Source organism: Mustela lutreola, chromosome 2, assembly GCF_030435805.1.
Source record: "Mustela lutreola isolate mMusLut2 chromosome 2, mMusLut2.pri, whole genome shotgun sequence".
NCBI classification, from domain to species: domain Eukaryota; kingdom Metazoa; phylum Chordata; class Mammalia; order Carnivora; family Mustelidae; genus Mustela; species Mustela lutreola.
Genome location: NC_081291.1, coordinates 102,100,956 through 102,125,709, shown reverse-complemented (window position 1 = coordinate 102,125,709; position 24,754 = coordinate 102,100,956). Strand labels below are relative to the sequence as shown.

At 35.3% G+C, this 24,754-nt stretch overlaps 1 protein-coding gene across 5 annotated transcripts in view; it reads left to right on the top strand.

Annotated features, from left to right (window-relative positions):
- Positions 1–24,028, top strand: part of IQCB1 (IQ motif containing B1) — a 61,954-nt gene extending 37,926 nt beyond the window's left edge. For all 5 annotated transcript variants that reach the window (XM_059162801.1, XM_059162802.1, XM_059162804.1 and 2 more), the window contains 5 exons: positions 3,589–3,731; positions 5,393–5,541; positions 11,483–11,614; positions 22,441–22,597; positions 23,461–24,028. In XM_059162801.1, coding sequence (XP_059018784.1) covers positions 3,589–3,731; positions 5,393–5,541; positions 11,483–11,614; positions 22,441–22,597; positions 23,461–23,690 — 811 coding nt within the window. In that variant the 3' untranslated portion in view covers positions 23,691–24,028. The remainder of the gene's footprint in view (positions 1–3,588; positions 3,732–5,392; positions 5,542–11,482; positions 11,615–22,440; positions 22,598–23,460) is intronic.
- Positions 24,029–24,754: the final 726 nt, after the last annotated feature.

Below are 24,754 nucleotides of genomic sequence, written 5' to 3'. Positions count from 1 at the left end.
CCCCGCGTGGGCTTCGCCCCGGTTTAGCCTCTGGAGCGATGTCCCTCAGCGGAACAGACTTTTAAAAGTCCTGATTTTGTGCGCGGTTGCTCCGCCGCTTGCCGGGAGCCGGCCCCTCCCCCCGGGGTCTATCTTCCCGTCGCTTTGGATTCACTTCTCTGCCGGTCCTACCTTTCAGAAAGTGGTTGTTTTTCTGTTTCCAGAATTGCTGTTCTTCTTCTCTTCGATCTGCCGATGGATTTTCAGGTGTTTGCAATCTTTAGATAAGCTATCTAGCTGATCTCCGGCTAGCTGAAGCAGTCTCAGCTTGCTACTTCTCCGCCATCTTGACTCCTCCCCCCTCATTAGTTTTTTTAATTTCAAGTTTGCTCAGGCTTTACCACCTTTTCTAGTTGAAATAGTTTATGCAAATTTTTCTTGTTTCCTTTATAACTTGGCTTTCTGCAAAGGTTATTTCTGTCTTTTTGTGGTCAGGTCGTTATCTCAGAGTAATTTTTCCCTCCCCTGTTTTTTTTTTGGGGGGGCGGTGTGGGTAGGAACTACCCACCACTCATAATTATGGGCCCAGGTTCTTCAGAGCTTTTTAAATTCCAGCAAGAGGCACTCTTATATAGTCACACCTTTACTAATGCACTTTCTGGGGGGTTTCTTTTTTTATTTTTTATGATGCTTAAGATGCCTTTTGAGCTGCCTTTTTTTTTTTTTAACCCAAAGTATGGTTACATTAGTTTCAGGTATACAGCATAATGATTCGATGATTTTATACTTATGCTATGCTCACCACAAATATAGCTACTTTACTGTCGCTATGTAATGAATGCTATTACAATACTGTATTCCCTGTGCTACACCTTTCATTCCCCATTACTTGCTCATGATATAACTAGAAGTCTGTACTTTCCACTCCCTTTCACCCATTTTGCCCATCTTCTCACCACTCGGGGGGTTCTTTTTTACTGAATCATTTTTTTATGGTCAGAAACTTTATTTTCTGGTATGTGCCAACCAAGGTCTAACAGCTATACCAATTACCTTTGGGAAACCTCACAACTACCTCCCTTTATCATAGGGCTGATATTTTGGTGTCTTAATTGTACTTGTTTCATTTTGTAGGGGCAGAAAAAAATTTTCCCTCTACCATATTTTAGGTTCACTCCCTGGAAATTAGACTGACAAAAAAAAGGGGGAAAAACAATTAACAAAACACAAATGGTTTATTAATGTGTGCAGTGCACATGATGCAGAAGAAACCTCACACAATGAGTACCTCAAATGACTAGATAGAACTTGGGCTTTTATAGCATCTTAACAAAGAATAATACATTTGTAAAGAAGTGACAGATAAAAAGAAAAGGATTTTTGACTTCCAAAATCAGGAAATGATGGAAAGTAAATATATTTGGGAAACTAATGAGATTTGTGAGTTATTTGTCTAGGTCCATCTTGGCACCAGCTTTCCATCTTCTTCATGGCCTTGAGAAGGGGGATTTATGGCAGTCTTCATTTCTGAGACATTTCTGCTCTTGTCCAATAAGGACAGCTCTGGAAAGGCTCTTTCTACATTTGGATACTCATTTGCCTCCAGTTCAAATTAATCTTTATGCCAGAGTGACATATTCTGTTACACTTCAGCTTCTCCTTGAAATTGAGCTTCTGAAGGGCAGGCTATGTTTCTTCTCTGTTTCCCTGAGTCACAGTACTAAGCAGGCAACAGTCACTCAGATAAATGTTTGTTGAGTTAATGAATAGAGCCTGTCAACTCTTTTGGTAGTCAATTCATATAGTACTTCCCCAGTTCATACTTACTATTCTCCAACAAAGGAATTCCTAGAGACTTTCTGATGTCTTGGTAGTAGATAGTTTTGTCAACTCCCTCTTTGATGGTAAAGATTCATCTGATCACTCATTTCCTTTTCTGAAATGCTCACAGATGCTAGATGGTCAAATGCCTAGTCTTTCTTAGAAAGAGACCATTTAATGAATGCTCTTTTAATTTTGTAGTGATTAAAGAAACTCTTTAACTAGAACTACAGAATACCTAATTACTAAAATATTCCTAAATGGGGGGGAAACATTCTAATTCAAAATCACATTAATTCCTAATAAATGTTTTCAAACATGAAATTAAAGCATGTGACTCCAGGAACACACATATTTATGATTTATAGTCCTTTCAATCTCTGAATCTCACTTTTCTACTGTATTTCTGTTTGCATTTTACTTCTGCCTGCATGCTCCATAGTCCTTTAATTTTTGCCATATTTTATAGCCTGCATTTTTCCCAGACCCAGTTTTCTGACAGATTGTGTCTTAGCAATACACTTTCAATGATTACTATGTTTCTTATGTTAATTGTAAATTTAAAATAATGATAATGCAATATTAGACATTATAATCTATAACCAATTAGGTAATTTAAAAGGAAATTTTGTTTTAGGGCAACTGTTCTGTTTTACCCTCTGTAGGTAGATAAAGGTTAAAACATCCTAATCTATGTGCTCTATACAACTCAGAATTTTGCAAGGAAAGTTCTATAGGAGAGGCAGGTTTCCATCAGCCTTCTTTGAGAATATAAAGGCCCCTTACTTCATTTCCAACTCTTTGGAAGAGGAAGAGAAACTTAGAAACTATATGGCTAGCCCTATATCCTCTCTAGAACCTCTTCTCCTTTTGTCACACATACACTTTGAGGTCTCCTCTACCTTTCTGTAATGGGGTAAGAAAGATATTTTCTATAACTGTACCGTTTTGAAGTCTACCTATCTGCAAAGATATGGCCAAGTTCCTCATTTGTTGGCAATTTAATTCTGGGTAAAGGAATCGGAGAGCAAATGCTCTTGAGTGAGATACAAGCAAATTAAGTCTATAGAACTAAAATAAATAATATATTCTTCTCTTTTCTTCTTATCCTTTTTGGTTTCTTTTTCTGTGGGTATCTGAAAGCATTTTGAGTATATTCACTATAGACTAATACTTGTGATTTCCTTACATAGTAATATAGGAAGTAGGTAGAAATGGCTAAGGAGAAATTTTTGTTGAATAAGAGTAGGTAATATACAAATGCCAGTTAAATAATTTTTTGTGGCCACATGAAAATTTTCATAATTAGTTCTAATTATGAAATAATTAATAGTTATTAGTCTATAACTGAGAAATAGGTAGACATGAAGAAGAAAGAAATCATTCATAATCATTCTATGCAACAAAAATCACTGTTGAAATTTTATTATTTTTGACCATTTATTTTTTTATGTATATGATACGTATTTTAACACACCTTGGATATCTTCTATATCCTGATTTTATTGTCACTTGATATTAGATTTGGGTATTTTCCCAGTTTGCTAAATATTTTTTGAAATTTTTCTTTTTTATGGTTCATAGAATCCTGTCCAGTGAATGAATCAATAATTTATTTATCCATTTCCCTATTGTGGGGCATACAGTTTGTTTTCAGCTTGTTACTGTTGTAACAAGTCTACATGTATATAATTACTAGTGAGGTTAAACGTCTTTTCATATACTTCTTGAGTGGGTATGTCATTTATGAAAAAATTGTGTATAAGGTACTTAATGTTTCTATCACAGATCTAAACGAACCAAGATGTTACTCAAGATAAATAAGCAGAAAGAAGAAGAGCACCGCAGATTACAGTTGCAGCTTCAAAGACAGAGAGCCATGAGATTGTCCCGAGAATTACGGCTGCGTATGCTTGAAATAGTTCATCCAGGTGAGTGGCAATGTCAATTTTAGAAGTGTAAAAATGCTTAAAGTATTTTAATGAACCAGATTTCCCACTACCTGATGGTTTTTTGTTTTTTGTTTTTTTTTTTAATTTGGGCCTTTTCCCTGTTTCTCCCTTCTCAGGTAAATGTTATTAAATCTCGAGTCAAAAAAAAAGTTATTTATTTTTTTTTTTTATTAAGGCCTATTAAGTTGATGATGAGCAGTCTTTCCACTAGTTTTCTAATCTTTCAGATAAATTAGTAAAACATAGAAATACATGCTTTCAGAAACATAAAGAATCCCTGTGATCTTAAGGAATTAGAATATTGCTACATTCTGGAATCAGATCTGTACTGATACCCCAGTATAAACCTTGTGACATCTTGCTACTTTTGATACACTAAACTGAAATTAATATTATAGTCTAGGAATCTGAATGGTTTGAAGATTTTTCTTTTTGTTCTTTCCCTTCCCCTCCTATCACCCATCCTGAGTGTTCTTACCTAACCTCTTATTTCTTTTTTTCCCTTAAATATAGATGTTTCTCAGGGTTCCATCTTGACCTCTCTCATGTTACTCTTCCTCTGGTATCCTATCCATAACTTAGCTTCACCTACCAACTGAGTGCTTAACACACTCAAATCTTGTTTGCATCTTCACCTTCCCAAGCTCTAAACCAGCACTTCCTTTTTTTTTAAGATTTTATTTATTTATTTGAGAGAGAGAAAGTACACATTAGCATACTAGTAGAAGGGAGGGGCAGAGGAAGAGGGAGAAGCAGACTGCCTGGTGAGCAGGGAGGCCAATATGGGGCTGTCTCCCAAGACCCTGGGATCATGACCTCAGCCAAAGGCAGACACTTAACCAACTGAACCACCTAGGCGCCCCTAAACCAGCACTTTTTACAAAATGAAATGTTTTTTATCCGCACTGCCAAATATGGTTCCTACTGGCTAGACATGACTGGCTAGTACTTGAAATGTGGCTCGTACACACAAGTGCATGAATTTTTAATTTTACTTTATTTAAATTAAAGTAACCATTTGTAGTTAGTGTTTACTATTGGATAGCTTTACTTAGATATCCACAGGCATCCCCCAAACTAGTCATTACCCACCCACCCCCCATTTCCTCTCCCTGAATTTCCCATCTCAGGTAGTAGCACTAGCAATATACTCAGTTTCCCATCTGTGAGACATCCTAGAATTTTCTCTCTCACATTCAGTACCTCTCAGAAAGTAAAAAGAAAGTCACTTGTAGTCATCTGTAGACATAAGAGAAATTTGGAAGTACACAGTAGTTAACATACATGCATCTTATCTTTCCCTCTGGTGGTATGGATTGAATTCCTAACCATGTGCTTGTGATTCTTTTTTCGGAATATTCTTGCTATTGGATTTTTAACCCTTTCTCATTCCTTTGCCACAAAAATTATATGAATCTTTTCTCCAAAGAACGTGCATAATCTGGGAAAGCTTTTGGAGCTTTTTGTTTCTGCTATCTTAGAACCATTGTAAAATAATAAACTTGGGGAAATTAAGGAACAGTATTTAAAGAAACAAATAAAAAGACCAAAAGATTATTGTTTTTATCATTATCCTGCTTCCAGAACTTGAAAAAGCATAGCAGTTGAGTATGTTGTAATAGTGTCTGTCATCTCTTTAGGTCAGGTGGAAAAATATAATCGGGAAATAGAAGAGAAATCAGCATTGATTATCCAGAAACACTGGAGAGGGTACAGGGAAAGGAAAAATTTTCGCCAACAGAGGCCATCTCTCACGGAGTATAAAGCAGCTGTCATACTTCAGAGAGCAGTGAGTCTAATGTAGTAAAAAGATTACTGGATTAGAAGGCAAAAATATGGATTCAAACCTGACTTTGTATATACCTGCTGTAAAGTTGTGGTCTAATCACTTAGGTTTTCTGAGTCTTAGTTTCTTTCTCTGTAAAAGAACCTCCTTACCACTGGACTAACTGATTTAGATACTCAGTCCTGTACATCATTTATCATAGTACAGTGTTATTTGTTAATTTTTTTTTCTTTCTTTCTTGGGCTGTGACTGCCTCAGGGATAAGGAACTAGTCTAACCTAATGCTGTCAGCTCTCATCGTGTGCTTGTTGTATGATTGGATGTTTACCCTACCTTTTTACTCCGTTATGTAAATGTCATGACCCAATTTATGGGAAAGTACTTTGTAAATTGCAAAGCCCGTACCTGGATCACTATAATTCTTGAATTATAGAGTGGTGTTCTTAATAATTTTTCTGGGATTTAGTAATATTTATTGCCTTGTAAAAGCTTAGCACACAAGGCTACTAATTTCATTTAATGACCATCTGTTATTCCCTTATTCCTATTAACTTTCATATTGGGATTTCAGGTCCTATAGCATTTTAAGTCATTTATTGTTGAACTTTAAATTAATTTCAGTTTTTCACAATGATAGATTTTGAATAGTCTCTTTGTTAATTCTGTGATTAACATTTTACGAAGATTATTAAAAGCCATTCAAAATATAGGATAGAGTAAGTACTACAGGAATAGGAAGAGATTTGTCTGCTCCATTCTTCTTCCTTATGCTTTTTCTGGTAATGTCAGTCTATATGTGCAACAAACAGTCCTGTACCATCATCAAGCCACAGCTATACCTGCATTTTACTCTCAGTTAAACAGGGCCATCTAAGGATTAACCCATGGATACCAGTGTTGGACATACTTCTTTTAGAGGAACCCTTGGGTCCTTTCTAATACCTTTATCTCATGGCTACGTTTGTTTTGTTGTTGTTGTTGTTTTTAAATTTTTTATTTCTTTTCAGTGTAACAGTATTCATAGTTTTTGTACCACACCCAGTGCTCCATGCAATCCGTGCCCTCCCTAATACCCACCACCTGGTTCCCCCAACCTCCCCGCCCCCCCGCCCCTTCAAAACCTTCAAGTTGTTATTGAGAGTTCATGGCTACGTTTCTTAGATTGGAATTACTACCTTGCCTATTTAGATATGCTCAAAATTTTATGAAAGGGTCCTCTACTCTCAAGTGAGATACCCCAGTTTGTCCACCATTCCTTAAACAAGCACAAAGGTCATTGTAGGAGGATATTTTAAGGCCATGAAGGCAAAGTTTTTTTTGGCTTTCACACTTTTCTTTGGCATAAGAGGAATAAGATTAGTCACATCTGTCTCATCTCTCTCCTACCCGAAAGGAAAATGGGTCTCCATTTTAAGTACCAAAAAGGATGGGTCAAGGTCATGTTTTTAGTCTTTGCAACTCACTGCTAAAAATAATGGTGAAGTCAAAGCAAAGCTAGCCAAAAATAGAAAGGTAAGAAGAAGATTCCTTTCAAAGAGGGAAAAGAGAAAGAAAAATTAATGAAGTATAGAGAGGGAAGAAAAATGAAAATAGTAGAAAAAATTGGAATGAGGCAATCAGTGGTCAGTAAATGACACATTTTGCTACATTTGAAGCATCCTTTTCTAAGACATACTATAGACCTGCATATAGACTGTGTCCAATACAGTACCCACTAACTGTAAGTGACTACTTGAATACTTGACAAAACTAGTCGAAATTGAAATGTACTGTAAGTGTGAAATGCCCACCACATTTTGAAGACTTAATATGGGAGTATGGAATACTTTATTATTAATTTTTACATTGAATACATGGTGAATAATTTACATGTATTTACATATATTGTGTTTTAATATATTTACCTAACCCAGTATATGCAAAATATTAATTTCACCTGTTTTTGCCTTTTTTATATGGCTACTAGGAAATTTAAAATTACACATATGACTTCCATTATATTTCTTTTTTGCACTGCAGTTGATCTTGGTGAGAAAGAAAAAGGAATAATTCATTAGTTTCACTGAAAGTAGTAGGAATATCATTTCATTGAACTTGCCCCTTAGAAGGAACTGGTTTTTATTATTATTGGCAGGAAACTGGAACTGGAACAAAGACGAAAACTGTTGTTTACCTTTCTCCCTCCCTTATTTTGTGCAAAAGCCGAGGCTTTTTTTTTTCTTGTAGCTAGAAATTGAAAAAAAAAAACCTGTGTAAACTTGCTAATTTCAAATTATACATCCTTAGCATAGACAACTTGGAGTTCTCTTTAGTGGCATAGTGTTGAAATTAGATTTGAAGAATTGGCTGCATTTTCCCTTTTAATGCTTCAGGATTTTCTTCTCTTGCTTTCTCATCTCTTAAGGTCAGAGGGAAGGTGATTGTTGCTGGTGTCCGGTCTCTAGGGCCAGAATGATGGCAATTCTTGCTACTTGATTATAGCAGAAAAGTATTATTGCATTATTATACATATCCATCATAGACCACAAAAACACTTAGTAAAACAAACCATTAACAGTTAAGAAAATAAAAAACGGGGAGAGGAATATAATTTTAGAGACTTCTGAAATGACAAAGAATGAAGAAAAGGCCCAGGTGGGCTTTTTTGATACAGCGACAAAGATTCCTCTGTTCTGGTACTTTAATTCTGAAGTTCCTAGCATAGCATGATAAGCCAAAGGTGGTGCTAAAAACAGGAGGTAGAGGAGAGAGAAAGAGAAGCAAGGAAGAAGAATCAAGTAAAGGGAAGAATGCAAGGAAAGGAGAGGGTCTCTCAACAGGAAGATGCAAGCACAGTTGAAGTCTTTAGTAACATACTAAAATAGGGGTATTAGGGAAATTTTATAAACTGAGTGAGAAGACCTCCAGCCCTGTTATTCCCCCCCCCCCTGGCCCCATAGGTCCCAGTGTGCTGTCAGCTAGGCTTATCTCCTGCAAACTGTAGGTTGAGAGTATTTTCTTTGAGAAATCTGAGAAGAATGTTACAAGTACACTCACAATGGGGTACTTCAAAGAAACTATTCAGTTCAATAGTTCTGTGTTGAAGTATTGTAGAAAAACCTTACCTACCTGCCCAGGATTTCTAAATACCTTAGAGCTTTTAAATATTAGCTCAAAGTATCATTGGATATCTGAGAAAAGCTGAGCCCAGAAGAAACAGAATAAAACTACTTGGTGGAAATAGAAACATGGCAGGGATGAGAAAACTTTTTATAAAATCTATTATTTCCTCGGAACTAAGAGAGGATAATGCATGAAACAAAACCAAGATGCTATATAAAAGGGAACAAATAGAATAAGCATTGGCAGAAGAAAAAAATGAAAGATGTAATAAAAGAATGAGGGGGGAAAAGTTTGGGAAATCCAGAGAGCAGGGCAAAAAGAAAAGATAACCAGTCCAGTTATTTGAGACAAGGGACATTCAAACATTTGAGACAGGGACAGAAAAAAACCTGAGAGGAAATCAAATAATTCAGGATTTCCCAGAACTGAATGTTATGAGTTTTAGGTTAAAAGGACTGGCTAAATGTTTAATGTAAGGATAGAAACACACCCACATTTTATTTTACATTACTATGAAATACACTGGTGACACATATACTTCTCAGTAGCAATACTGGAATCTAAAATGTATTGGGGTAAGGCTGTTACATATTTGAGGGAAAATGATTTCCAACTAGAATTCTACATGCAGCCACACCATTGGTTTAAGGTAAGGGTAGACTAAAGACATTTTCATGCATCACAAAGTCTTTAAAAAGAAAAAGTAACCTAAGAAAAAAGGACAGTGTGGAATATAGGAAAATGCAAAGGAAAGATGAAAAGTAGTCACCTAAATGCTGGTGAATAGGGATCTCAGGATGATACCTATGCATCAGGCATAAAGAAGAGTCAGTCCAGGGACACCTGGGTGGCTCAGTGGGTTAAAGACTCTGCCTTCGGCTCAGGTCATGATCCCAGGGTCCTGGGATGGAGTCTCACATCGGACTCTCTGCTCTGCAGGGAGCCTGCTTCCACCTCTCTCTCTATCTGCCTGCCTCTCTGCCTACTTGTGAGCTCTGTCAAATAAATAAATAAAATCTTTAAAAAAGAAGAAGAAGAAGAGTCAGTCCAGATTTGAGCAGGCCAGAATGCTCCAGAAGATGTATGTCTAAGAAAATAAATTTGATAGAATGCGTGATGTATTTTAATGTATTAAGCATTAGGATAGTTTAGATACAGAAGTGATAAGTGCATAGAAAAGTAAGCACAGGAAAACAGTCTTAGAGAAAATAAAAAATGTGCAAGAAAGGAAATGTAAATCATATGCTATATCCTGTAAATCAAAATTGAATGGCTTGTATATAGTCATAATTATGAAACACTGAACATTGATTTAACTAAATTTGTAATAATATTGAATGTTTGGGGATACTGAAAGTATGTGGGAGGGCATGTAGTGAAAGAGTCTTGTCTAACTTTCTTCATATAAGAAAGTCAATAGATAATACATATACCTGAAAAATGACAGAAAAGTAGATGGACAGAAACATCAAAAGAAAAACCTGAAAGAGTTAAAGTTGTTGTCTTTGAGGGAGGGGGCAGAGAACTCTGGGGTTTTTTTGGTAATACTTAAAAAACTGACACTTATTTTATTTAAAAAAAATTTTTTTTAAGATTTTACATATTTATTTGACAGAGAGAGAGAGAGACAGTGAGAGAGACAGCAGGGGGAGTGGGAGAGGGAGAAGCAGGCTTCCCGCTGAACAAGGAGCCTGATGTGGGACTCAATCCCAGGACCTTGGAATCATGACCTGAGTCCGAAGGCAGCCGCTCAACCGACTGAGCCACCCAGGGGCCCCAAAAAACTGACACTTTAAACAATAGAATTACATCAATGAATTCTTTTCTGGAAAGCGCTGTATAGTAAAATATTTTACACTTTGTGAGCCATGTAGTCTATTGAAACTCTTCAGCTTTGTGGTTGTAGCACAAAGGAAACTAGGCAATACACAAGTGTGAAACATTAATATGTTATTTGTAGACACTGAATTTTGAATTTCATATAATTTTCACATATCACAGTATATTCCTTTTTGAACTTTTTAACCATATAAAAGTACAAAATCATTCTTAACACTCAAGCCATATAAAAATAGGCAGCAGGTTGAATTTGGTTGTGTACCATAATTTTCCAACCTCTTCCTTAAAGTGATGTGAAATATGACTTTGATGAAAATAAAAATTATAAGGAAGGGAGAAGAGTGAAAAACAATTGGCAGAATAATTTCAAATTTTCTCCAAATCTTGCCTGTTTCAAGACTTCTTTTATTAGGAGTTCTTTCTGAAAGACATGAGGAAGAACTATCAGAAACTACATTCATCAGTTGCCCATACTTTACAATTTTATAATATCTTCTCATTTACTAAGTTTTTTCTTAACATACTGTCCCTTGGATCCTCACTCTTTTCTAATCTAAGTAGAATTGCAGTTTGTGTTTTCTCTAGACTTAGGAATCCATCCCGTGGAGATCAAGTGACTCAATCAAAATCATACACAGTTTATAAGAGACGAATATTGAGACAAGAACTTATTTCCAGTTTTTTTCTCTTTATTGCTTACTATACTATGCCCCAAATCATACAGTTTATAAGGAATTAGAATTGAGAGAACTCACTTCCTATTTTTTTCCCTCTTTTTTGCTTTCCATACAAACAATACATGAATATATCCTTGTAAAATATTAAAACACTACAAAAGAATATCATCAAAAAGTCATTGTCCTCCTTCACTCCTGTCGCAGTCCCATCCTTCTCCCTATGCACACTCAGAGTTAACAACTGTTATAATGTTGTTGCTATGTTGTAGAAGAAAATAGTTCTGTTAGCCAGGAATGAAAAATCACAAAACTTCTTTTTGCCCCAGACTCTTAAATTCCTAGAGAAGTGTCGTAAAAAAAAGAAGCTATTTGCTCCGTGGCAAGGACTTCAAGATCTCACTGATGCACGCAGAGTTGAACTGAAGCAAAAAGTGGATGACTATCTCAGAAGACATCCGGTATGTAAGCTTCTGTGCCATGATATCAGTACTATATTTTTCTAGTGCACGATATTCATGTGTTTGTGTGTTTCTGTTGATATAAAGTAATACAGTGGATTTACCATAGAGTTAAGAGATTTGGAATCTTTTATAATTTTATGGGCCATAGTATAGTCAATAGGGAAGGAGAATGCTTCAAATTGGCTATTTCCTACAGTGTAGCAGCAAGACATGGTCATTGCTTTTTTCCAATAGTATGTAAAACTACTGACTGTTTTGAAGCTTCCATAACAAGTATATATAGCTTCCAATCAGTATATATTCATTGTTAATGTGTATACCCAAACACATGAAATGTATATGTGGGAATTGACATCTGCTATTAATGAAATCATTAGTGAAACCCCAATAGCTAATATTATAAAACATTTGACTATTTGCTTCTTATGATTTTATCACTGTAAAACTGCTAACACCTTTCTCCCAATAGAAATGTCGTCTTTTACTTTCTATGATCACAGTACTTACAGATCAGGTATTATTTGCTTCTCCCTTCTGATTCCTTTTTTTTTTTTTTTTTAAGATTTATTCACCTGTGTAATAGAGTGCACGCAGGGTATTGGGGTGTGGGCAGAGGGGGAGGGAGAGAAGCAGATTCCTTGCTGAGTGCAGAGCCCTACATGGGCTTGATCTCACAACCCTGAGATCATGACCTGAGCCAAAATCAAGAGTCAGATGCATAACCGACTGTACCACTCAGGCACTCCTCCCTTCTGAGTTTTTTATCTTATGCTCCTAAATGTCTTTGAAAATCATTTTCCTTTCTGCTTTTAGCATAACCTGTCATTAATTTTAATAACCTGTATTTCTTCCAGTTATCTCCACTTTTCTTTTGATGCTTTTTCCACACTTCCACACCTCAATAATTTTATGGGTAAAGTTGGGAGTTTATACATTTCAGCCATTTAGAATTCTTACTGCCCTCATTTGAACTAACCACTCATAAAAGTGCCATTTGGTATTTTTCACATCCATTTTCTTGTACTTCTACTATTTGTCTCTGGGTTCTCTCTCTGCCTCCTCCCTGGCCCTGCCTCCCCACATATACACTTTCTCTCTGACTCTGTCTCCAAAATCTGAAGGTTCTGGGTGACTAATGTTGGAGTTTAAGAGTAATGTTAGGTAGTCCTATAAATCACTGTTTCATTCTTGCAGCGCTCCCAAAACTAGAGAGCTTTATGCAAACAAACAACCCCCCCAAAACCCAGAAAAAAACCTTATATATAGCTGAACATGTGTCTGATATATAAGCAATGGAACACAGAGCAGAATTGAACAAGGTCCAATTGAAGAGGCCTGAATAAGGCCTCCTATGTTTCCCTTGTGCTAATCTGAATTTAAGAACCCATAAACTAATGTAAGCCTGTGAAGAATAAGATGACAGGCTTGCCCTTTTAAGTCCGACCCTCTGTGGTTACCACATAGAGATAGACTAGAAAAAAGTTCTGACTTCTACTTTTAGCCAAGATGGAGTTAACAGACACTGAATTTTACTTCCTGCCTGAAACAACTGGGGGAAAAAAGATAAAATACATGAAACTATGGTTTTTAAGACCATGGAAATCAGACAATGAAAGTTAGTAATTCCTGAGAGGAAAGATGGAGTAAAGGGGGCTGGATTTAGGATTTCTGCCTGAAACAACTGGAAAACAAAAAAGATGAAATATATGAAACAACAACTTTTAAGACCATGGACATCAAACAAAGAAGGTTAGTAATTCTTGAGAGGGAACAAAGTGTTCCCTATAATGGCCCTCACTTATTGCCCTGAGAGAGTTTCTAGGTCACAGCACAAGAAGGAGGGAAGGGGAGGATACCTTTGGGATCCCTGTGCTAAGGATATAGAACTGAGAATCTGAGAACAGGGCACACTAGATTTCATAGGACAGAGTACAGAGTGAAAAGATCTACAAAGAGCACCCCAGATATCTGCAGAATATTCCCCTTGAATATATTTCAGGAGTCTGATTAGCACATGTGTATAAGAAAACTATCTACAACCAAGGGAACAGTCATTTTCAAAGATAAGAGGGAACAATGCCTGGTATTCAACACAGGTCCAAGAATAGCATATGCTCCCATCACACAGACTGGGAAAACTTAATTCACAGGGCATCAGAAGAGTACCTAGGAAGGTCTTGCCTTAGTAGTAGAAAGTCAATAGTGTGGACTGATGCATTCTGTTTAAACAAATCATAAATGTAAGAGCCAAAAATATTTTTAAAATTATGTAATTTAACCACATCCCAGAAAAAGACTCAGCAAGGTAAAAGTTACTGTGTCTTGCAGCCAATTAAAGACTAACAGGCATATATAGAGGCAGGAAGACATGATCCATGATGAGGAAGATACTTAAACCAATCTGGAGACTACACAAATGTTAGAATTACAGAGAAGGACATTGTTCTTATATTCAAGTTTTAAGTAGGGATGTGGAAGATTACAAAAATACCCAAATCAGAATATCAAATCAAATCAAATACCCAAATCAAACTTCCAGAAATTAAAATTTCAGTGTTTGATACAAAAAATGCACTAGATCATTAGTAGCATATTAGATATTGACGAATAAAATATTAATACAGTCAAAGGTATAGTAGTATATATTATATAAAATGAGACACAAAGAGAAAAAAAATTTTTAATTGAAAAGAACATTTGTGATCTATGAGACTTCAAGTGGCCAAATAAATGAATAATTGGAGTTTCTGAAGAAGATGGGGAGAAGAAATAATGCCCCCAAACTTTCCAAACTATAAATTTACCCCCAAGTCCAATGAAGGCATAGGCACATGAAGAAAACCCTATGCCAAGGCATATGATAATCAGAGTCCTCAAATCAGTAATAAAGTAAAAATATTAAAAATAGAAAAACAAAAACATTATGTAAAGACAGAGATAGGAAAGATAAATTTCTTAGGAGGAACAGTGCAAGTATGAAGACATCTTTAAAATTTTGAAAGGAAAAAATCTATCAATGCAGAGTGCATTACCTCGAAAAATTATTTTACAACAAAGACAAAATAACTTTTTTGGACAAACAAATGATGAACTACTATGTCACCAGCATATTCAAACTATGAAAAATATTATATCCTTTAACTTATTAAAGGATTTAAGATTTTTCTCAAAAATGATACTAGGAAAATGATGCCACAGGATGTCCCAAATTAAGAACACTAGATATGGTAACAACATGGATAAATATACGGCTTTTTCCTCATCATTTAAATCTTTATAAAATATAACTGATTCTTTAAACCAAAATATCATCAAGTGTTCTGTAATGCATATAGAGAGTAAATATTTCCAGTTTTGTAGATGTTATAACCTTTATTGCAATCACTCATTTCTGTAATTGTAGCTTAAAGAGTTAGAGAATGTGTAAACAAATACCTGTGGCTGTATTTCAGTTAAACTTCATTTTCTTTTTTTTAATAAAGATTTTATTTATTATTTATTTGACAGAGATCGTAAGTAGGCAGAGAGGCAGGCAGAGAGAGAGGAAGGGAAGCAGGCTTCCCACTGAGCAGAGAGCCCGATGTGGGGCTCGATCCGGATTCCGGGATCATGACCTGAGCCAAAGGCAGAGGCTTTAACCCACTGAGCCACCCAGGCGCCCCTAAACTTCATTTTCAAAAATAGTTGATTTTAGTTTGGTCCTTGTTGGAAACAAAAATAATAGCAATTTTTAATGGTGTTTGTAACATATAAAAATACAAACTTCATTTTCAAAAATAGTTGGTTTTAGTTTGGTTGTTGTTGGAAACAAAAATAGTAGCAATGTTTAATGGTGTTTGTAACATATTTAGCTACAATAGTATAAAAGCCAGAGGGAGAGAAATTAGATGTGTACTATAGAAACATTTTTTTCTATATATGAAGTGAGATGATACTACTTGAAAATAGATTGATAAGTTAAAAATGTGTACTATGAATCCTAAAGCTACCAATATAATTAAAAAACAAAAAAGTTACAGGTAATAAAACTATAAATGGGATGAAATTGAATAATAAAATATAATTGATTAATCAAAGAAGGCAGAAAAGAGGAAATCTAAGGAAAGTGATGGGGAAAATGAAAAACAAATATGACCATTGGTAGGACCATTATCAATAATTATAATAAATGTAAGTGGTCTGAATAACCCCCAATTAAAAAGCAGAGATTGTCAGATTAAATAAAAAAGTTAAGACTTGATTATGTGTTGACTACAAGAAGCACACTTTAAATATGAAGAAATATAAAGAGTAGAACAAAATGTACAAACATAAGTGAAAAGAATTCTGGAATGACTATTTTAATATCAAAGTAGATGTCAGACCACTATTAGCAGACTGTTACCAGAAGTAGAGAAAACAATTTCTGATAAACGATAAAGAGTTCAATCAAAAGGACATAATCGGGGCGCCTGGGTGGCTCAGTGGGTTAAGCCGCTGCCTTCGGCTCAGGTCATGATCTCAGAGTCCTGGGATCGAGTCCCGCATCGGGCTCTCTGCTCAGCAGGGAGCCTGCTTCCTCCTCTCTCTCTCTGCCTACTTGTAATCTCTCTCTCTGTCAAATAAATAAATAAAATCTTTAAAAAAAAAAAAAAAAAAAAAAAAAAAGGACATAATCGTAAATGTTTATGCACCTAATAACAGAACTTTAAAATACATGAAGACAACATGGATGAACCTCGAAGGCATTATGCTAAGGGAAATAAACCAGACACAAAAGAACAAATATTGTATGATTCTACTTAGATGAGGTACCTAGAATAGAAACTGAAAACAGAATGGTGGTTTTCAGGAGCTTGGGGTGGGAGAATGGGGAGTTAGTGTTTAAATGGTATGGAACTTCAGTTTGGAAAGATGAAAAATTTTTGGAGATGATCATTGTAATGGTTGCACACAATGTGAATGTATTTAATGTCACTGAACCATACACTTAAGAATGGTTAACATGACAAATTGTATATATATTTTGTCACAATGAAATACATGAAGCAACAATTGATAGAATTATGATAAAAGAGAAAACACAGTTATAGTTGGAGATTCCAATACCCATCTCTCAACAGCTTATGCAATAAGTAGGCAGAAAAGCAACAAGAATGTAATAGACTTGCACGACACTATTAAACATCTTGACCAGACTGACATTTTTAGAACTCTCCATGGAATGACAACAAAATAAGCATTTTTCTCATGTGCACACAGAATATTTATCAAGGTAGACCATGTTCAGTGCTATAAAACAAGTCAATAAACTAAAAAAAGACTGATATCGTACAAATAAGTTCTCTGACCGTAATGAAATTAAGTTTGAAATTAATTACAGAAAGATCTCTAGATATATCATCCCCAAATATTTGGAAACTAAACAGCATACTTCTAAATAACTAAAGGATCAAAGAAGAAATAAAAGGAGAAATTAAATAGTATTTCAAACTGAATAGAAGCACATTTCAGAACTTGTGGATTTCCCTAAAGCAGTATTTGGAGGGAAATTTATGTTGCTGAACATCTATATCAAAAGAAGGCTCAAATCAAAGACCTCAGGTGATAAGTAATTAGTAAAAGAACAAGTTAAACCCAAAGTAAATAGAAGAAAGGAAATAATAACGATTAGAGTAAAATTAACAAAATAGGAAATAAAGACAATAGAAAAAAATTAGTAAAACTTAGCTATTTAAGAGGTTCAATAAAATTGATAAACCTGTAGCCAGACTAATCAGGAGAAAGAAGAGATACAAACTATCACTGTCAGGGATAAGAATGGTGACTTCCTTGTAGACACTACAGATGTTCAAGGATAATAAGGGAATATTATAATAACTTTATATGCCAATAAACTTGATACATCTCATGAAATAAATTCCTTTAAAGATAGAATTACCTAAGCTTACCCAAGAAAAAAGAGATAAAATGAATAGCCCTGTATCTACAAAGGTAACAAATTGTTAAAAACCTCTCCTCAGGAAAAACTCCAGGACTAGATTGCTTCTATGGTGAATTTAAGGAGGAAATAATGCCAATTTTATATAAAATCTATCAAATTGAAAGAGAGGAAATACTTCTCAGCTCATTTTATAAGACCAGCCTTACTCTGACCCCATAACCAGAAACATGACAAGCAAAGAATTTCAGAATAATATTTTTCATGCATAGATGAAAGAATTTTAAACAAAATTACAGTAAGTTGAATTAGTAATATATCAAAAAGTTAATACATCATGGGTTTATCTCAGGGATACAGAACTATTTTAACCTTTGAAAATCAATTAATGTAATTCACCATATCAACAGACTAAGAAAAACAATATCATGTAAATACATGCAAATAAATCTCAGCAAAGTAGGAATAGAAGGAAACTTCCTCCATGTCAAAAAAATATCTACAGCTGACAATGATGAAAGACTGGATGCTTCTTTCCTAAAATCGGGAACGAGACAGGATATCATCCAGTACAATCAAAATCCCAGCAGGTTTTTTTTTTCCTGTCTTTTTTTATTATTATTAACATATAATGTATTACTTATTTCAGGGGTACAGGTCTGTGGTTTATCACTCTTACACAACACAGAGCACCCACTATAACACATACCCTCCCCAGTGTCTATCACCCAGCCACCCCACCCCTTCCCCCCTCCTCCACTCCAGCAACCCTCAGTTCATTTCCTGAGATTAAGAGTCTCTTATGCTTTGTCTTCCTCTCTGGTTTTGTCTTATTTCATCTTTTTCTCATTTCCCCTATGATCCTCTGCCTTGTTTCTCAAATTCCACATATCAGTGAGATCACATGATAATTGTCTTTCTCTGATTGATTTATTTTGCTTAGCATAATACCCTCTGTTCCATCCATGTCATTGCAAATGGCAAGGTTTCATTTTTTGATGGCTGCATAATAATCAGTTGTATATATATACACCACATCTTCTTTATCCATTCATCTGTTGAGGGACATCTGGGTTCTTTCCATAGTTTGGCTATTGTGGACATTGCTGCTATAAACATTGGGTTGCAGTTGCCCCTTTGGATTACTACATTTATATCTTTGGGGTAAATACCCAGCAGTTTGTTTTTTGTTCTGTTTTGTTTTGTTTTAGTAGAAATTGACACAGTATAAAATTTGTATGGAAATGCAAAGGACCTAGAAAAGGCAAAATAATTACAAAAAAGAACAAAATTGAAGGCTACCGCTACCTGATTTCATTAGCTAAATAGCTATAGTAGGCAAAACAGTGATACTGATGTGAAGATTTAAAAAAATATATCAATGAAACAAAATCCAATCCACAACGCAGAGTACTAACCACTATACGATCACGGCCACAAAATCCAATCCAAATGTAAACGCACATACATGGCCAACTGATTATTGACAGAGGTACACAGTTAATGTGTGGAGAAACTGGGTATCCATATGTTAAAAAAAATGAACTTGGATCTCCATATTGCATTATATATAAAACTTAAAATGGATCATGGACTTCAATGGCAAATCTAAAATTATATAAAACTTTTAGAAGAAAACATTAGAGAAACATCATGACCTTTGATTGGGCAGAAATAAAATGCAACAATAGCATAATCTATAAATTTTAGAAGAAAACATTAGAGAAACATTATGGCCTTTGGGCAGAAATTAAATATAACAATAGCATAATCTATAAATGAAAAATTGATAAATTGGATTTCATCAATATTTTAAACTTCAAAAGACACTGTAATACAATTTAAAGAAATATTGGGGAAAATATATTTGCCAAGCATGTATCTAGTAAAGAACTAGAATCCAGAATATAGAATACATTCTCAAAACTCAGCAATAAGAAAATAAAGCAAAGCAATTTTTTTAATGAGTAAAAGATTTGAACAGATGCTTCACCGAAAGATGTGGCAAGTACGTGAAAAGATACATCATTGGTCAATAAAGGAAATAAAAACTTAAACCACAGTAAGAACCTTCTCCAGCTGTTAAGATGTCTAAAAAGTTGGCCATATCAAAGGTTGGCAAGTGTGTGGAGGAACTGTAGTTCTCTTATATACTGCTGATGGGAATGTAAAATAGTGCAACCCCTTTGGAAACAGTTTGACAGCTTCTTAAAAAGTTAAGCATATATCCGTCACGTGTTTCAGCTATCCCAGTCTTAAGTATTTATCCGAAATACATGTCCATCTAAGCATTTGTACATGAATGTTAGCCAAAAACTAGAAATAACCCAAGCATCCATCAAAAGATAGATAAGTTGTGGTATATCCGTGCAATGGAATACTAACCCACATTATAAAGGAATGAATCACTGATAAACACAGCAACATAGATGAATTTCAAGGTAATTATGCTACATGAAAGAAACCAGGCAATAAATACTTGCATTATTCAATTTATATGAACTATAAGAATGTAAACTAATCTATAGAGTAACAGAAAGTCAGTGGTTGTTTGGACATGGGAGAATGAGGACTGAAGGATTATAAAAGGGCAGTGAGACTTCTGGTGGTGGTAGATGTTCATTATCCTGATTGTGGCAATTGCACAAATGTTTACATAGGTCAAAGCATATCAAGTTGTACAGTTTTGATAATTATAGTTTATTCTGTTTCAGTTTTACCTCAATAAAGCTATATGTTAAAATTTTTTATTTAACCTAAATGTGGGGAGAAGGGCCTTTTCCCCAACAAATGGATCATTGGTTTCTGAGGTCTATAGAGAAGATGGTATTGCTTTAGAAATGTTAGAGTTATAAATCTAATCCCTTTTAGAAAAATAACATACTCAGGCCACACACATGTACATCAAGAAATTCTGAATCAGTAAGTTTGGCGTGGCCTCATGTTCTGTTCTTTGAATTTATTTATTTTAATTGTAAAATATATAAAACATAAAAATTACTATTTTAATCATTTTAAGTGTGTAGTTCACTGGAATTTAATTCATTTACATTGGTGTGCAACCATCACCACCATTCATCTTCAAAACGTTTTTCACTTTGCAAAACTGAAATTCATACCCATTAACCACTAATTTCCCATTCTTCCCGCCCATCAACTCTAGGAAACTGCTGTTCTCCTTTCTGTATTTATAAATTAGACTATGCTGAGTATCTCATATGAGTGAAATCAGACATTATTTATCCTTTTATGACTGACTTATTTCATTTAGTCTGATGTCCTCAAGGTTCATCCACATCGTATGTTAGAATTTTTTAAGTTTGGATAATAACTCCATTGTAAGTATATACACCATTTTGTTTATCCATTCATCTACTGATGGACACTTGGGTTGCTTCCACCTTTTGGCTGTTGTGAATAATATTGCCTTGAATATGGATATACAAATATCTATTCATGTCACTGTTCAAATTTTGGGGGCCATATACCAAGAAGTGGAATTGCTAAATCATATAGTAATTCTATTTCCGGTTTTTTGAGGAGCCTCCATACTATTTTCCAAAGCACTGAACCACTTTACTTTCCCACAAGCAGCACACAGGGGTTCTAATTTCTCCGCCTCCTCGCCTTTTGTTATTTTCACATCCTAAGGGGTGTGTAGTGTTATATCATTGTGAATGGATTTGTATTTCCCTAATGATTAGTGATTTTGAGCATCTGTTATTAGCCTTTTGAGTATCTTCTTTTTTAATTTACATTCAACCTAGTTTACATATAGTATATTACCTTCTTTGGAGAAATGTCCATTAAAGTTCCTTTTTTTTTTAAATCAGGTTGTTTGGGTTTTTTGATTACTGAGTTTTAGGAGTTATCTATATATTCCTGATAGTAATCTTTTTCAGATATGGGATTTGCAAAGATTTTCTCCCATTGTGTGTTATCCTTTTACTCTGTTCACAGTATCCCTTTTTTTTTCACAGTATCCTTTGCTGCACAGAATTTTTTAAATTTTTAATGTAGTTCAATTTGTCTGTTTTCCTTTTGTTGTATCTGTGCCTTCATTGTCATATTCAAGAAATGGCCAAACCTATTGTCATGAAGCTTTTCTCTTATCTTTTCTTCTAAGAGTTTTATAGTTTTATCTTTTACATTTAGGTCTTTGAGCTCTCTCTTTTTTAAATGCATTATTTATGATTTTGATGCATTCTCCTGTTTAAAAAAGAAGTACTGCTTTAGTCATACTCAGGTGCTGCTGTTTAAGATTCTGTGGCTGAAAAGTAAGATGTTAGCTGGAATGGGACTCCGTCCCAGACCAGAGCCATGGAATATTTGAGAAGCTATGATGTCAGAAGCTTTATCAGTTTCAGAGTTAAAATTTTCTTATTTTTGTCTAAATTAATTTCCCATTAAAGTAACTGTGTGGCCAAAGGACTATGGTCCTTTGGCTATTCTGTCCCTTGTTCTCTGAAACCAGAAGCAATCATAACATTATGGTTTAAATAAGTTCAGGAGTGGGGGTGAGATAAAAAGTAACATAGCCTGTCAGGTGGGTTCTGAAACAAGAGATTGGCCTTGTTACTCCTGTTCCAGGCCAGTATCTTTACTGAACCATTTGTAGCTTTCACTATGATCTCTAAGTCTTAACTCTTCTCCCAGAATTCCAATGTGTGAGGAGGTGAGGTGTAGGATCATACCAGGAAGAAACTACCCCCTGAATTTTCATGTAAATCTGCTTTTAAAAGGCTATTTAATGCTTGCACAAGAGTACAACGTAGAAATCAATTGTGAGATTCAATGGATAGGGTGAGAGACAGCTAAGCATTCTTGGATCTCAACTAAATAGTTGGGCAAAACATATGTGTGTTTGTGTGCTCTGTGATAATTTTTTTGTCTTTGTTCCTAGAGCTCTCAGATGTCAGATGTGACCAGCAGAGAGCTCCATTCCCAAGCTCAAGAACAACTGCAACACTACCTTATGGGCAGGGCCCTAGAAGAGAGAGCCCAGCAGCATAGGGAGGCTCTGATGGCTCAGATCAGCACCAACATTGAACAGTTAATGAGTATGTGCTCATTCCATTTTTGTTTCCTAAAATGAACAACCTGTGGAAGATTTTGTGGCATCCAAAATCTTCAGAAGGAAAATATCATTTAATGGTTTATTAGCCGATCTCTTGTCTTCAGAAATTTCTAGATCCAGAACGCAGATTTTCAAATAACCTTTCAAATTTTCAAATAACCTCAGATTTCATAACCTTTTGACTGCTTCTCCCAGCCTTGCTGTCCTTCATAGGTATCAACTCAGACAACAGTAAAGATGTTGAGCCCTACTAGCCAGATTCTGTTGTGTAGTCTTAAAAGCTTTTGATCATATTTTAGAAGTAGATGATGACAGTAGTTACTGTGCCATTTTATAATTTTCGCAAAAGTTAATCTGCTCCTCACAACCACAGGTACATTTAGGGAGAGATCTCATCCATGAAGCCACCGTGCTTCAGTCCACCTGTGAAACACTTTTAGTATATATGGAGGCGAGAAGGCCAGAGTCCTCTAATATTTAGTAATGGTACTAAATAATGGTAATTTCAAATTTTGTATTTTTCAGTAGATAGGTGGCTGTAACTGAGCTTCCCATATATGCAGTGGGGTTCTGCTATATGTTAAAAATTCATGTTCTTTAAATTATCTGAAAAAAAACCTACATATTTTTAAATTTTCTTTTAAGCACATTATGGGGGGTGCACAGTTGCTGCCAGCCACACCTACAACTTGTGAATAGTCAAATGCTATCTATAGCTAGCAATGATAATAGATTCTGAGTTGAAACCCTGTCCCTGCCTACTATAGCAGAGTTCCAATTCTATAGTTTCCTACATGTATGGTACAGAGCTCTTCTACTCACCTTTTTATTTTCTGTTCACTACAGAGGCACCAAGTCTGAAGGAAGCAGAAGGGAAAGAACCTGAGCTCTTCCTCAGTAGATCCAGGCCTGTGGCAGCCAAGGCCAAGCAGGCCCATCTCACCACTCTGAAGCATATACAAGCACCTTGGTGGAAGAAGCTTGGGGAAGAAGCAGGAGATGCGATTGATGTCCCAAAGGATGAGTTTAGTATAGAATTAGGAACTTTATTCATTGGTGGAACCAAACCCCCTTAGGGAGCTACCCAGAGAAATGACACAAATCCTTTATCACAGGAGATTATATTGGTTCTGCCTCTGGCATACTAATAGACTAGAACTATCCTAACTCGTGGTTTTCCAGAGAATCCTCTCCAAATAAGATTTGCAGGCAGTAAGCAAAGAGTTGTCTTCTACCACTATTTCAGTTCTCTTTTCCTTTTTCTACATGACCATTCCTGGCCACACATACAAATTAGTGTGGCTTTTATTGTGGAACTAACCTCAGCGTGGCATTCTATTGCTTATATGAAATGGGGTATTTGTTTTGTTTTTGCTGTTTTCCTACTAAAGTTGTTTTCTAAATAAATATTTTCTTTTTTTTTTTTTTTTTTAAAATTTTTTTTTTTCTCTAAAGATTTTATTTATTAATTTGACAGAGAGAAATCACACAAGTAGACGGAGAGGCAGCCAGAGAGAGAGAGAGGGAAGCAGGCTCTCTGCTGAGCAGAGAGCCCGATGCGGGACTCGATCCCAGGACTCTGAGATCATGACCTGAGCCGAAGGCAGCGGCCCAACCCACTGAGCCACCCAGGCGCCCCATCTAAATAAATATTTTCAAACAATTATTTTCAAAAACTTGTCAGGGTTACTTCAACTTTTCATATTTGTTACTGGAATTCACATTGTTCTACTAATATAAGAAGAGTTCTCTGGGCCTTTATTAAGGGGAGAGAAGGAAAAGAAGGGTACTTCACTATTTCCCATCAAACAGTGGTTGAACTCATTGTATATCTTCTTATTTATAAAAGAACTACATTTTTTTAAAAACCTAGGATTCAGCACAAGAAAAAAGTCCTTCAGATAAAATTCTGTTAACTGTGAGAATTATATAACTCATTAGTTCCCTTTGTTTTATCTCCTATAAATCTCAAAGCTAAATATAATGCTTAAGTTCTGTTATGATCCTAGGTACCTACATACTTATTTCGTTCCAACCTAATACTTTCTGATTTTTCCTTTTTATCTTTAATTTTTTTTTTTTAAGATTTTATTTATTTATTTGACAGAGAGAGAGATAGCAAGAGAGGGAACACAAGCAG